The sequence below is a fragment of the Lactuca saligna genome, chromosome 6 (genome assembly GCF_052625555.1).
Source record: "Lactuca saligna cultivar CGN05327 chromosome 6, ASM5262555v1, whole genome shotgun sequence".
Lineage (NCBI taxonomy): Eukaryota > Viridiplantae > Streptophyta > Magnoliopsida > Asterales > Asteraceae > Lactuca > Lactuca saligna.
The window spans coordinates 133,472,738-133,488,518 of record NC_136422.1 but is presented as its reverse complement, the minus strand read 5'-3'; the positions used below and the strand labels follow the sequence as shown (position 1 = coordinate 133,488,518).

Below are 15,781 nucleotides of genomic sequence, written 5' to 3'. Positions count from 1 at the left end.
AGAAACTCATTATTTTTTAGCATCCGCATCACAATAAAACTTTTTATGTGTATGGGACATGTGGTTTTGTCCTTCAAATAAGAATCAAGCCAAGAATATTGAAGTCATACCTAAATAAGGCATATAAATTAAAAATGTAATTGTTATGAGCAAAGATGCGCTTGAATTTAAGAAACATAAGAAGATAAAGGCAACATATTAGAAGTAATTAATGGAAACAATGGCATGATTCAGGATTCATAATTTCTTATAATGACATTCATAACAAATATTGAAATTACAGACTCTTGCCCGACATTCGAGGCTCAAATAACCATTAATATCTTGATTACAAACAGAACACACATACTTTGGCGTTTTCTTTCTCCGAACAAATGTTAATGGATGTTTATGATAGGAAACATTTCTTATGCCCTTGTACAACATGTTTGCATGCCAATCGATTCGACTAATGCAATCAAGATGAAAAGAATTTTTGCATTTGTGACAATAATAGAGTGGGAACTTAGGGTGCATTTCAATCTCACAAATATCACAATAGAAATCTTCTGGATGATCCATGATTGGGGGATACATCAATGAGATTTCATGTCCTTTGCAATACCTATGAGCAAGGGAATGTGGTGACCTCATTGCACAATACATGTCTAATATGAAGTGGCAAGGCTTACAAGCGTAGCTTATACCGTGCGAATATTTGTCACATGCGCTACAAAGAGGTTCAGGATCCATAACTTGAATAAGAGGATGCTTGTGGGATTTGTGTTTGATGGTTTTGGGTAGAAATGCACAATTGACATCAAGGTAGAACTTGCAAGTTTCACAGTTGTACAAAAACGTGTTGCCGTAGCTAAAACAACCAATGCATTTATAGTTTATACCATGTCCCGTTGTGTTTATCAAGACAAGTGAATGATCCGGGTGAAGTGGATGTTGTAATTTGAGGGGTAACTCGGTGCAATATTTGTGGAGAGTAAATGAACATCCATCTTTGCAACTATAGAACGGAAGGGAGAGGGGTTGTACACACCCGTGACATACCTCTATTGGATCACTAGAGATCATACCACACATGTTGTTAACTTGATGAACAACATTATGTATTAATGGATGATTGTGGCTCCAATGTGTAATTTCCTTCGTGTCATCATCACCCATAATTGTCTTGTCCAAATGTAACAGTTTTAATGGATCCGTGAATGCCTCTGACATGGGAAATTCCAACAAATCTTTTAGGTCTTCATCAACAAAAGAAGTACTTGATACATCTCTGAAACCACAAAAAATAAATAAATAAACAAATCATAAGAAGCATGCACAAACGCATAAAAAGGAAGTTTAATTTACCTTTGAGTAGTAGAAGTTTGCTCTGCATTTAAGGCACACCTGATATGGACAAAATATCTACAATTTGCACAATGATACAACCACTCAATCCGTTGGATGTATTTGTTACAAATTTCACAATAATAGAAGAAATTAAAGAATATTTCTGGAAGTGAATAGATGAGAACAAGTTCATGATTGGGGTGATTGGTTAGGTGGATGGTAGGTGCTAAGGAAGCACAAGTCTTATGGATCCAAAAGTGACAACTATCACATTGATAGAACAAGCCTTCATCCTTATAAGTATTGCAAGCATCACAAAGGAAAGCTGCAGGTTTTAACAGAAGGGTTAAAGTGTGTTGTGGATGGCCTTCATGATGAACCTTGGTTGTTGCCTCCTCCTTGATAGCATCTGCTTCAACCCTACAAGCAATCCTAACGACACAACAATCAATGCAAGCTGCAAAGATGCACTCACCGTCCTTCGAAAAGTTATACGAAAACACCCCAGGTTTCTTTTGAATGCGGCACACATTACAATGCCATGATCTGGAAGAAGTAGAATTCAAAGGAGTAAGTGTTAGAAGATGGTTATATAAGGAAGGGTCGTTGAAAGTTGGCGGAAGTTGTGCACATTCTTTATGCAGAAAGTAACGACATTGAATGCAACCATATGCAAAGCCACTTGATATGGGTTTTCCACATACGGAGCATCCAATGAATTTTGGTTTCTCTTCATCACCACCAACAGTAGCACTTACAATCGTGTGAGAGTTGAGGAGCTTTAATGGATGGTTTTTATGACTAAAATGATTAATCTCTTCCATCTCTCTCTCTCTCTCTCTCTCTCTCTCATGTGAAAATAACTTATACTTAACCCTAAAATTTATAGAAAATGAGGTAGAGGCAAAATACCATTTCCACAACTAGAGAATGAACTTAAGTTTTTTAGATTGCTTTGATTCCAAGTATAGTTTTTAAAATGATATTTACAACATTCTTTTCTCATATATCAAGTTAAAATTACCAAACATCTCTTTTTCCAATTGGAATTTTCTTTCTATATCACACGAAAAGTATTGGATTTCTTCATTTTATCTTAATACATTGATTACTTTTTGAGCTTAACTGAAAAGTAAAAACAAAGATTTCATTTAACATGTCTTGCCAATGCTTTTATTATTATTAATATTCTCACAAGGACTTGAATTGATCTATATACAAAATTAAAACGAAAAAAAAATCACATACATAATTTGATTTTAGTGATGTTTGTATTTCAAAAATAACTGTCCACAATATATTCATATTCATTTATACGTACGTACTATTTCTCCTCCTTTAAAACTCCAAAGATTTCTTGGTAGCCTTTTTGGAGCTAACTGAGCCCTTCTAGCAAAATGGCGATGGAGTGTCCTCTGTGATCAAAATTCTAAATTGGTCAAGGTCATGATCAAAGCAATTTATGGTCCAGATGGGGATTTTATCGGCTTTAATATTTCTATATTCTTCACAATGGAGAGTGGGTAATGTTTGAATACATTTTTTTGGGTAGGAAATCATGCTGATAGGTTGGCTATTGGATTTTGCTTGGATGAGTTCAGTGTTAGATCGTTTATAAAGTTAATTGATCAATTAATCCTATCTCCAATCCTTTAGCTCGATTACCCTCTGGAATTCTCTTTCCCTTATTAAAATATATGTCTTCATTTGGAGATTATCACTCTGAGATGGAATTTGGACATCTATTCCAAGATTCCTATCCTATCTCTCCCAACAGTTTTGGTATAGAGTGGGTCTTTGGTGGTTGGATGCTGTTTGTGGGGGGCATTTGGATGTTTAGGAACAATTTGACCTTCTTTTTCAAAAAAAAAAAGCTGATGAGTTGCTCGATTGGGTGATGTCTTGATCTTTTTTTGTGGATCAAGTCTAGAAAAGACAATTATATTCTTAATTAGACCGAGTGGGTAAAAAATCTTATTCAAAGTATGTAATGCCTTGTTTGCTTCTCTAGCTTCTTGCTAGAGATGTTGTAAATGAATGTTTGGTTGCTGCTGTAAAAAAAAATCTATACTATAATAATATTCTTTAAATAGATGAAACTAGTTGTCAAGTACATAATATTATAATATAACTATATTACTTATTTATCATACATTAAATCTAATAAAATAACAATTTATGACAGTGTAATGTCCAAATATATGACCATCTTATACCATTTCGATTGTTTTAAACCTCAGCCCTTTTACAAACAGATTTGGACATGACCATGGTAAAAATGAGAGATGATTTTATCATACCTTAAAAAAAGGCGTCTGGTAGCTAGCCTTTCAAACAACTAACAAATGATATATTTCAGAGTTTATATGCTTTTTATAATTTTATGTCAAATTATATTTCACAACTTTGGTTTTAATGATTTAAATAAGCAAGTGAGAGATCACATTATTAGAAATAATTGAAGTTTAAATAGCACAAAAGCATGAGAGTAATTTCAGGTAATTTCAAGTCCAGATTATGTGTTTTCATGAACTGTAATTTAAGTTCAAGATTTATACAGACGCTCAATCTTCCCCAAATCTGAATTTAATTCCCATCAGGAAACGATGGCAGAGAAGCAGCTTGTTAGTGATATTTATTTCACAGTTATTTCATAAATCATAGGAGTTAAATTTGTCCTGTTAAGAGAAATCCATGACAAGTTAACTTGACAATCCCAAGTTCTTTATGTTTTTATGTGTTAGCCTTATTATTTTCTTGCTTACAAACATAGCTAATACCATAAGTGCAGTCATTGCATATTTCCAACAGTTTTCCCCCTGAACTCCTTGGCTATATGATGACAAAGAGGACTAACAGAGTTATAGAAGATACAAAAGTGATAGCCCTTTTGTATATGCAAACAAATAGGTACTAAGATTGGTGGTGTTTGAGTTCTTAAGTCATGTCATGTTTCTAGTTTCGGTTGGCTTTCGTTTTGAGTTATGATCGTCTGAAAAGAAGGACGTAATGTTTTCCATTTTATGTCTGGATTGATGAGGTGTAAAGGGGGTAATCATTCAAAGCCTTAAAATATATGTAAATGGTGATTTCCTAAAGACCCTTTCACAGTTGTGCTACCATAACTTATAAAATACAAGGATGTAAATGGTGATTTCCTAAAGAATCTTTCAAAGTTGTGTTATCCTAAGTGAGAAATTGCAATCCCATGAATATTAATGGTCATCAAATGCTATTTATATACACATAATGTAACCTATCTATATGGAAATTAAGGATAAGTACAAAGTCTAATATATAATACAAAGTATATGTTTGGCAAAACTACCTGCTAACCGAAAATTGCAAGCAAGCAGCTATTATTTGTGTAGAAATGTTTGGAAAAAATAGTTGTAAGCTTTTGAAATGTAGAAAAATACAAAAAAAAAAAAAAAAAAAAATCTTATACCATACTCTGAACTATTTTTTTGTTAAAATAAAAGTTTTAAACTTGTACTTTCAAATGAAGTTTTTTCTTTAATTCCATGATTTTTTTTAAAAAACTACAATTAAAAAGCTCATAAAAGCTATAAGAAAAGCTCGGTGTTGAATATACCCTGAAACCTTTTATATTTTCAAACGCAAACCATATAATCATATGATAACACCAATTTGATGCCCTGCTTTAGGGGTTTAAAAGAAAAGGAAATATGTGTAAGACATTAATGCTATAGAAAATGATTACTTAATAATTGGGAGATCTAATGGAACCAAGGTTCTAAAAAGTTCGTCATGGCGCGCCACGACTCCAAGGCTTGCACCTGACGCCAAACTTTGCCAAAACGCCGCCTTAACTCATATATGTGTATAAAAATGAATAATAGTTGAAAATACATATAAAAATATTAATTATATAGAAAGTTGCCGCCTTAAGTCGCGCCTTACAAATGTCGTGACTCGCCAAGGCTCGGAAAAGCTTGAGGCTTGACATTGCCGCCAAGTCACGCCTTACGTTATTTAGAACCTTGAATGGAACAAAATCATAAAGATAGCCGTTTTCTGGAAAAGAATTTAAAAATTGATCATTATTTTTTGAATGGAAAAAATGATCATTATTAATCTTTTTTTTTTCATCCTTATGAAATGTATACGAAAACACCCCAGATTTCTTTTGAATACAACACACAATACATTGCCAAGGTCTGGAAGATTGATTTTTCAAATTATTAAGTGTTAGATGATGATGATATAAGGAATGGTCGTTGATAGTGAGCGGAAGTTGCGTACATGCTTTATGCAGAAAGTAACGGCATTGGATGCACACAAATGCAAAACCACTTGATATGGGTTTTTCACATGAATGGAAACCAATAAATCCAGATTTAATTTCTCCTCACCAACGATGACACTAGCACCTACAATCGTCGAGGAGCTTTAATGGATGGCTTAATGGTTAATCTATTCCATATCTTCTCTCTCTTTTTTGTTGAATATGACATATATTTAGCCCTTCATTAAATTTATATAAAATAAGGTAGAATCAAAATACCATTTCAACAAAATCAACTTAACTTTTTTAGATTGCTTTGCTTCCGAGTATAGTTTCTAATGCTATTCACAACATTTTTTTTCTCTAATATCAAGCGAAATTTAGCATACATCTTTTTTCCGATTGAAATTCACTTTCTGTATGTATTAGTAATGATTTCAAATAACTGGATTCCTTCCTTTTATCTTAATTGTTGATTACTTATTTTTAGCTTTATTGAAAATTAAAAACAAGAAATCGTCTAACAAATATTGCCAATGGATATTATTTGTATGTATTAGTCATGATTTCACGACGACTTTAATTGATCAACATAAAATTTTAGAAAAAAAAAATAATTGTGTAGTTATATAATTTGATTTTAGTAATGTTTGTATTTCAGAAATTATTCTCTTGTGATTTCAAATATCTCATCCAAAATATATTTATATCCGTTTATGCAGTAGGCTATCATAATGTTCTTTTAATATACTGAAATTGATGACGTGCCCTAGCACGCACGAAGAAGTCGTGCCCGGTCGTGCCAAAGAATGTCCCAAGGCATGACGCGCCCGACAGGCTAAACCCGACGGAACCTAGCGCCCGTCAGCGCCCCTAAGAGCAGGGCGCTCGCGGAGAAAGGCTCGGCCCCGCCACGGGCATCTTCCACTCCGGAACAAATATAACGGTTTAAACAAGGTAGATGCTCAGAGCATTACCGCTTGAACCGATCGTTGGCTCTGACAGATTAAGGAGCACGATCCACCAATCAACGTCCCCGATCTTGTCAGGTTAGACGTCCTTGTCCCGTACGAACTAGAAGAAGGGTCTAGTATAAAAGGCTACTCCAAGTGCCTTGGGAAGGAAGTAAGTGATTCTCTCTCAGTTTACCCACAACACAACTCCAAGTCTATCTACTGACTTGACCGTCAGAGTGTTTTCCCGGGAGCCCCCTCCCGGAGAACAGTTGATGGCCCTTTCTTGCTATGACCTCGCAGGTTCGTCGGAATCATCCAAGGTGAAGAACATAATCAAAGGGGAACCAGGTCACATCATTTGGCGTCATCCGTAGTGTAACGAAAAACAAATCAAAAGCACACTCTTCATCGGTGAAAAATGGCATCCGACGACACCGGGGGAGCTAGCGGAACGCCAACCAGCTCCATCATGCCTATGATGTTGCTGCAACAAACCACCACCCCAATTCCCAAAATAATCGTCGGCGAAACGTCACAAGCTGCCGGCTCGACGATAATCTCTGCACCAATATGCGGGCTACAACAACCGGTCGACAAAGGACAAACTTCTTCCGCCGCAGTGTCAACACAAAGCACTCCGATGCAAGCACCCCTACTAACGGTGATACCAAGCAATACGACACTGCCAACGGTGGAAGACGTTAACGCCACACCGAGTTTCTTCCAGCAGCCACCACCAAACCAGATGGTAGGCACACAATCGGTGGTTTTCCAGACACCACCACCGCCAAACCAGATGGCAGGAACTCAACCGACGGTTTTTCAGACACCGCCGCTGAGCCAAACGGTGAGAAACCAAACAATGGTTTTCCTAACACCTTCATTTGCAACAAACATACCTCTCTCTACCATAATCCCACATTACCAGCAACTTGTGCCCAATAATTCCGTCATACAAAACACACCCCTACTGTCCACCCAAACGTTAACCTTCCCATTTCCACATCAATCATTCTACGGGCAGAACCCTGGCCGCTCTCCAACATATAACAACATGCTTATGCAACCCCAACAATATAACCCGCAGGGTGCCTTTCTAATCCCAAACCAAGACTACCTATCTCGTAGTGTAACATCTCCATTCGCCAAAGAGGTCTTGGATTATGAAATCCCAAACACAACAAAACTACCACATCTAAAGACCTATAATGGAACTACAGATCTCGATAGCCACATCGACACATACGAGCGGATGATGACATTGCTCAAATTGGACGAGCGATTCTGGTGTACGTGCTTCCCAAAAACCCTAGACGGCAACGCAGGAACGTGGTTCAAGACGTTGTGACCAGGGAGTATATATAACTTCGGGCAGTTAAAATACTTATTCTTGATGAATTTCATGCAACTGCGTAAATACAATGTAGATTTGTACTCAATCATTAGTTGCAAATAGAAATAAGGAGAAACAGTAAGAGAACACTTCACCAGGTTTACCAATGCCACACTGGACGTCCCGGGGTCACGACGAAGGCCTAACAGCAGGTGCCTTCACATGGAACCTCCTACCAGGACCTGTCTCAAAAGCTCATAGGAAAAATGGCCCAGACACAGGCATAGCCAAAAGAGAAAGTAGAACGCTACCTAAGGCAAGAAGAATGCGAGTCCACGAAACAAGCCTACCTGAATGCCATGACCCCCTCGACCGCAAGACGCTATAGCCCACCACCATCTTCCCCAGAAACCCAAGGTGGGGGGCATGCACTTTCGACGAGGCTAATGCTCGTAGGGACGCTTCAGGCCGTTCCAAAGAGATGAAATGCGAGGCAGGCGGTTAGATGTCTATGCTATGCAGTCTCTGACAAACAACCGGTGAAAAGAGGAAAGGAACGATTATGTGAGTACCACAAAAGCAAACTCATTACACCGTCAACTGCTCAGTGTGAATAAGGGATATGGAAGAAAAGCACCTGAAAGAGAATCTCATCGAGGTGGCACAAAGCCTTTGCGCCAGGTTTGATGCTGAGAACGCCAAAGATGCAGCCAGAGAGCGTGACTAGCCTCGTGAAATCCTAATGATCTGTTCCAAGCGGGGAAGGCAAGAGGAGCACGACGATATGGACAACCTCACCAGATCCATGCAGGGACTGGCATTTTCAGCAAAGGACCCTCGTCCGAAAGGCTGGCAAGGTGACGACCCACTCATAATCCAAGGGTCTATCAAGAATGTGAGGCTCCTCGGGTATAAATCGATACGGGCAGCTCGACAGACATTATTTATGAGCAAGCTTTTGGCCTTCTCCCCAATAGATGGAAGGAGAACCTAAAGCCTATGACAGGGAGACTAACAAGTTTCACAGGAAACAGCCTCTGGCCCCTGGGCACAATTCATCAGCCCTTCACGCTGACCAGACATGACAGAGTAAAGAAGAAGACAACCCTAATAGACTTCGTCATGATGAGAAACCCGACAGAGCATAACATCATCCTCGGGCGGACGACCCTACTCAAGTTTGGGCCAGTCCCGTCAATGATGCATGGGATTATAAAGTTTAGCACCACGGAGGGGCCAGGAACAGTCCTAGCAACGCCACCAAGGGAGCTACAATGTTACAAGATCATACAACCGAAAGAGATAGTGTAAGAAGACAAGAAGTCGCGAATAGAGCCGACAAGTGACAAAGAAATTATCAATACGGAATATCCGGATGAACCGATCAGCGTAGTCAGCCACCTCCCGTCAGCCACGAGACAGATGCTGATCAATCTCCTGAAAAAATACAAGCATATATTTGCTTGGATCCCTACGGACATAGTAGGGGTAGATAGGAAGGTTATAGAGCTCAAACTCATGATCAAGCCAGGTAGTAAAGAAACCAAGCAGGAAAAAATGGTTCATGGAGGTGACAGACAGGAACAAGGTAATCAACACTAATATTTTTATTAATTGTATGTATTAATAATGTTTTCACAAGGGCTTGAATCGATCTGTATACAAAACTAGAAAGAAAAGAAATCACATAGATAATTTGATTTTGGTGACGTTTCTATTTCAAAAATTACTCTTTCCGATGTAACAAATCTTGTCCACAACATGTCCATATTCATTCATGTAGTAGATTATCATATTATTCTTTAAATATATTAAACTGTTTTAGAGTGTATATAATTAGAATACATAATATATTTTTGATAAATTTAAGTACATTACTTTAATTATCACACTTTTTTCATAAATTATATTTGACAACTTCGATTTTAATGCTTGACAACATTTCCCTTTTGTAGTGATAACTTTCACTTTAGTTCAATATGACTTTCAAATATTTAAATTGAACAAGCTCAAAATTAGATTACCAAATGAAGCTCAATATTTAATATCGGTAAATGTAACACTCATGAATTTTGATATAATTAACAGGACTAAGAAATTTGATCCGACTTTATTGTTGGACTTAATTTGTAGGTTTCATATATTTCTTCGGTTGAATTTTTTTTGCTAAATAGGTTGATATAAATTATGGTTTAGAATTTTGAAGGGTTGGTAATATAAATGTGCAAGTGGAGGGACTCACATTGCAAGAATTGGAGATAATTGTTAAATTACGTAACGAGTTGTTTTCTTTATTTCTTGTTTGCCGCATCCCATATGAAAAAAACATGCACAGTGGAGGGAATTGCGTTTGATTTGGAATCGATCGAAAGTGCTGAAGTTACAAATAGCACCAGAACTTAGTTTTGTTGAGATCGAAGAGTGTAAATGTAATTTCAGGTAATTAGAACTAGCTGGATTCGTGAGTCTGTATTTTAAGTTCGAGATATATAGACAAACACCCAATCTAACCACTTTGTTACGTAAATTTTTAAGAGAAATCCATTGAGAATAAGTTAACTTGAAATCTCAAGTTCTTTATGTTGTTTTCTGTTTTACCCATATTACTTTCTTGCATACAAAGGCAGATGTCGCTTTCATCTCCACGAGTGGATGTGTGCTTTCTTCTTCCGCCTACCAGGTGCTCGATGTAATGCTTGTGGCTTATTGTTGTTTTTTTTCTTCGGTCACGCATGTTTCCAATTAGAATACAAAAGAATTTAATGGATCTAACTGAAAAAGCTGTTACACATATATAGTGAATCCCGATCGGATGTACTATTGCAAATTGTTATGTGATTTGCAATGGTTCGGTAAGCCACACTTGGAGAAGGTATATACAAATTGAAAATATGTGTAAGTTTGCTACGAACACTGAGTTGTTGAATATAAGACAAGAAGAAGAGAAAGCCGACATATATATTTATCAAGGTTGTAAAAATCGTTCGGCGGTCGACTGGCGATAAGCGATTAATCAGACTGGGCGGGAATTAATCGGAGATTAATCGGGAACCCTTAATTATTAATAAAATTATTTAAAAAATTAATATTCCCTAAAAAACTAAGTATTTGAAAATTTAAAATTTTGAAAATTTTAGTTTAATATTTTAAATTTGAAAGCATAAAATTTTGAAATTTTAAAATTTTGGTGTAATATTAGAAAATTAAAATTTTTTGAATTTTTAAAAAAATTCCCGCCTATGACCGCCGAGACCACCAAGGACCGTCAAGGCCGACTTTGACCGATTTTGACCAATTTCCGCCAAGCACCCTAATCGTAATCAGTTTATGGCCACCAAGCGATTAATCGCCGATTAATCGGCCACCAAGGTCGATTTCTACAACACTGATATTTATAATTTATGGAAACAATGACATACATGGCCCTTTCTTAGTTCCTAGTCATATGGCATGATTAAGGATGCATTTTCTTATTATAAGCACATTCAAAGCATATATTGAAACTACAGACTCTGCTCCAACATTCTAGGATCAAACAACCATTAATATGTTGATTACAATTAGAACACACATACTTGGGGGTTTTCTTTCTTCGGACAAATGTTAATGGATGTTTATGATAGGGAACATTCAAGGTGCCCTCGTGGAAAACGTTTGCAAAATGTTTAAATTGATTAATGCAGAAATAGTGAAAAGAATTTTTGCATTTGCCACAGTTATAGAGGGGGAACTTGGGATGCATTTCTTTCTCACAAATATCACAAAAGAAATCTTGAGGCTGATCCATGACTGGGGGATAAGTCAACAGAATTTCATGTCCTTTGCAATACCTATGATGAAGGGAATGTGGTGCCCTCATTGCACAATAATGTCTAATATGAAGCTACAAGCCTTACAAGCATAGCTTATATGATCACACCACACGTTGCAAGCATTACAAAGAGGTTCATGATCGATAACTTGGATAAAAGGATGTTTGTGGGATTCATGCTTGATGGTTCTGGGGAGAAGTGCACAATTGACATCAAGGTTGAACTCACAAGTTTCACATTTGTATAAAAGCGTGTTGCCAAAGCTACCACAACCATTGTATCTATCGTAAAGATTTTGTGGGCATGTGTGTATCAAGTCAAGGGAATGATCCGGCTGAAGTGGATGTTGTAATTTGAGTGGTAACTCGGCACAATATTTGTGGAGAGAGAATGAATTACATCCATCTTTGCAAGTATAGTATGGAAGGGAGAGGGGTCGTACACACCTGAAACATACCTCTATTGGATCACTACAACCAGACATGTTGTTAGCTTGAGGTTGAACATGAAGGATTAATGGATGTTCATGACTCCAGTTTTGATGCTTAATCACAATTTTTTCATCATCATCATCATCATATTGAGTCATTTTTTCATAATGTTGTCGCTTCAATCGATCTGTAAGTTCATATGACATGGGAAAATGTAGCAAACCATTTTCATCCTCATCAACTGTAGAAGTACTCGGACCATCTCTGAAATCACATATTCTTTTTTAGAACAATTAAGCATTCACAAACACAAAGAAAAAGAAAACAAGTTTAACCTTTGAATAGAAGGTTGTTCTGCAGTTAAGGCACACTTGATATGGGCAAAATATCTACAGTTGGCACAATGATACAACCAGTCATTCCGTCAGATGTATATTCTGCAAAATTCACAATAATGTGCAAATTTAAAGAATTTTTCTGGAAGCTAATAGACCATTGCAAGTGGGTGATTATGGTGGGTAGATGGATGGTAGAGGATAAGGAAGCGCAAGTCTTGTGGATCCAGAAATCACAACTATCACACTCATAGAATAAGCCTTCATCCTTATAAGTATTACAAGCATCACACCGGAATGCAGCAAGTCTTAATTGGAGGGTTAAAATGTGTTGTGGATGGCCTTCATGTTCAATCTTGATTGTTATCGCCTCCTTGATAGCATCGGCTTCTGTCTTGAGAGCAATCTCAACAAGACAACAATCAATGCAAGCATTAAATAAAATGTTGTACTCGAGATTTTCATAGAAATAACAAAAACCCCCTTCTTCTTCTTTTATTACAACAAACATAAGAGCTCCAAGAGAGGTCTGGTGTAACTCCAAAATTGGCTAATCTTAGAGGATGCTTATATAAGGAAGGAAGTGTGATAGTGGGTGCAACTTGTGAGCATTTTTTATGCATAAAATGATGACATTGGATGGAACCATATACAAAACCACTTGATATAGGGTTTTGACATGCATAGCAACTAATTACACCCGTTTTCTCTTTCTCATCACCACAACCACCATGGTTATAAAAATTAGCACCTAGAATCGTCTCCATGTTGACCAACTTTAACGGATGGCTATGACTAAAATGATTAATCTCTTCCATATCTTCTCTCTTTTGTGATATCCATATTCAATGGAAAATGACAGACATGTAAACCCTTAGCATTAAAGAGCATATAAAATGAGGGCCGAAGAGGCATTAACATGTGCACGTCTCAAGAAATCAACTTAGTTTTTGTTTTAAGATTGCTTTGCTTTCAAGTAGTGTTTTTTAAAATGCTTTCTCTAACATCATTTTCTCATATTCAAAGTTAACGTGATGCATCCTATACATTCATCTCTTTTTCCAAATGGAATTTCTTTCTATATCACACGAAAAGAATTGAGTTTCTTTCTTCCATTTTCATTCGTTGAAATATTCTTATGTTTAATTGAATCGTAAAATATAATAAATCCTTTAAATCATCTAACCAATGTCTAACTATAACGTAGTGGCTTGGTTAGAGCAGTGGCTCCCCTATTTTTTCTAATTGATTTCAATGTTGACAACATTTTTTTTTGTTTTGACAATATATTTTTTCTAATTTATTTCAATGTCGAAAACTTTACATGTCGCCGGTTCCCAATTGACGTGGCATGTTCATGTGGTACTTTTTATGACATGACATGAAGATACATCACTATTTGGTGACATTACATTCAAGGTTTCAAAATTGAAACAATACTTAAAATGTATTTACTTTTGTTATAGTTAGTTAAAATGTAATGACTTTTGTTCTATAAAATAATGAATCATATATGATATGTATTATAATATTGATGAACAAAACTTCTTGCTTTCAAGTAAATAAGCATACCAAATTTAATGAGAAATTAACCATTGTAATTCTCATTTGTTTAACTTTTTTTTTATGTTGGACAAAAACAATATCTACTACAACATGCTCCAAAATAAAGTTTACTGTCAATGTTGGTAATTCTGGACTCATGCGGGTCATAAACCCCAAGTCACCCCTGTTAAACTCAAACAATAGAACACCCCATGACCGTGGTGTGCAAATATTGTCTTTTAAATATGTTCATTTGGATATTGTGAATTCAAGAAGTTCGATAAGAAGGAAAGACCATGCTTCTTGTTCATCTTGTTCACTATCTCCCTTTTGTTGACACTTTTGGATCATTGTTAAATGTTACTGATAATCTGTCAATAGATCAAAGTTTCATCATACTTACTTGTTGCATAACTTACAAAGACAAGATTGGAAGTGAAAGTGACACTCATTTTGTGTGACGTTTTCTTTTTTACACAAGGGTAAAAAGGTCAAGATACTCTTTGCCATAACAATTTATGGCTAGTCCTCCAATGGCACCACTCCACGTGCACAAATTCTTATATTTCATTCCCCAAAAAACTTCCATTTCCATGTTAATATCCCCACACTTTGTGTACATATATACTAGTGCACTACCAAGAGTTGTGTTAATTTGTAGTCCTTTATGGTTAATATATTTGTGTGCGTGTTTTCCACAGATGACACAGAATGACAGAAACTATTGTAGCTTCCTTAACTTTTAAATCGTTCATTTCCATCATATTGAACAATTCTAGCCCTTTTTAAGGCACCATGAATCACATACTCTGCTATCATCGCGTTCTAGGCAATGCCATCTTTGTCGGGAATTTTATCAAACATCTGGCATGCGATTCCATACTTCCTAATCTTACACCGACAACCTCCATTATTGTCTGAGCTACCAAACTGGGTCGTGGATGTCAAAAAAAAAAACAAGTCTTTAAGTCCCCAAGAAAACCCATTTCAGCATACAAATTTAGTAATTCACTTTGAACATGTGGGTCTTCATCCAACACGTATTTCAATGTAGTCCAATGTTCAGCCAAACCCAAGTCCTTATCCAATAAATGCACATTAGACTTGATCAAGAACGTAAAGGTGTAATTATCAGGTTTATGAGATTTGATTTTATGATTCTTTTGTAGAAATCAAAGATATTTTCAGGTGTTGAGCTCTTGAATTAAACTTTGATTAGAGGGTTTAAAGCAAACATGGAGGGATTTTTGCATTCGTGTAATAGTAAAATAGAATAATCAATATCTTGTGGGTGTTTTCTTTCTATATCAAGTTAAAATTATAAAACATATCTTTTTCAATTGGAATTTTCTTTCTATATCACACAAAGTGAATTGGATTTCTTCATTTTATCTTAATTGGTTAATTACTTTTGCACTTAATGGAAAATTAAAAATAAGAATTCTTTTAACACGTCTCACCAATGCCTTTATTATTTTTAGTAATTATTAATAATGTTTTCACAAGGACTTGAACTGTATACAAAATCAGAAAGAAAAAAGTCACCTATATGGAAGTGAAACTTGGTATTTTGTAATTTTATTAGAGATTATATGCCTTTATTAATTATTAATAATTACTTTTGTGCTTAATGATAAATTAAAATCAAGTATGTTGCAAAATATACATTTGTCTACAAAGTATGGTGCTAAAAAAGGTTTGTCCAGAAAGTATGTTGCTGAAAAAGGATTGTAAAAAGAAAGTATGTTGCTAAAAATGGTGTTTCCAAAATGTATGTTGCTGAAGAAGGAT

The 15,781-nt window shown here is 36.0% G+C and overlaps 1 protein-coding gene across 1 annotated transcript; it reads right to left on the bottom strand.

The window, feature by feature from the left end:
• Nucleotides 1-208: 208 nt before the first annotated feature.
• Nucleotides 209-2,227, bottom strand: LOC145001585 (uncharacterized). Its single transcript, XM_078960950.1, has 2 exons — nt 1,348-2,227; nt 209-1,270 (listed from the first exon to the last, which is right to left on the bottom strand). Exons 1-2 carry the CDS (start codon nt 2,151-2,153, stop codon nt 238-240), a joined length of 1,839 nt encoding a protein of 612 aa, XP_078817076.1. The 5' UTR covers nt 2,154-2,227; the 3' UTR covers nt 209-237.
• Nucleotides 2,228-15,781: the final 13,554 nt, after the last annotated feature.

Bases quoted from the DNA above. Each gene is read 5' to 3' on its own strand.
- LOC145001585 (XM_078960950.1), bottom strand. From the start codon at position 2,153: ATGGAAGAGATTAATCATTTTAGTCATAAAAACCATCCATTAAAGCTC. The intron at 1,271-1,347 runs GTAAATTAAACT...TTGTGGTTTCAG, and splicing joins CAAACTTCTACTACTCAAAG to AGATGTATCAAGTACTTCTT.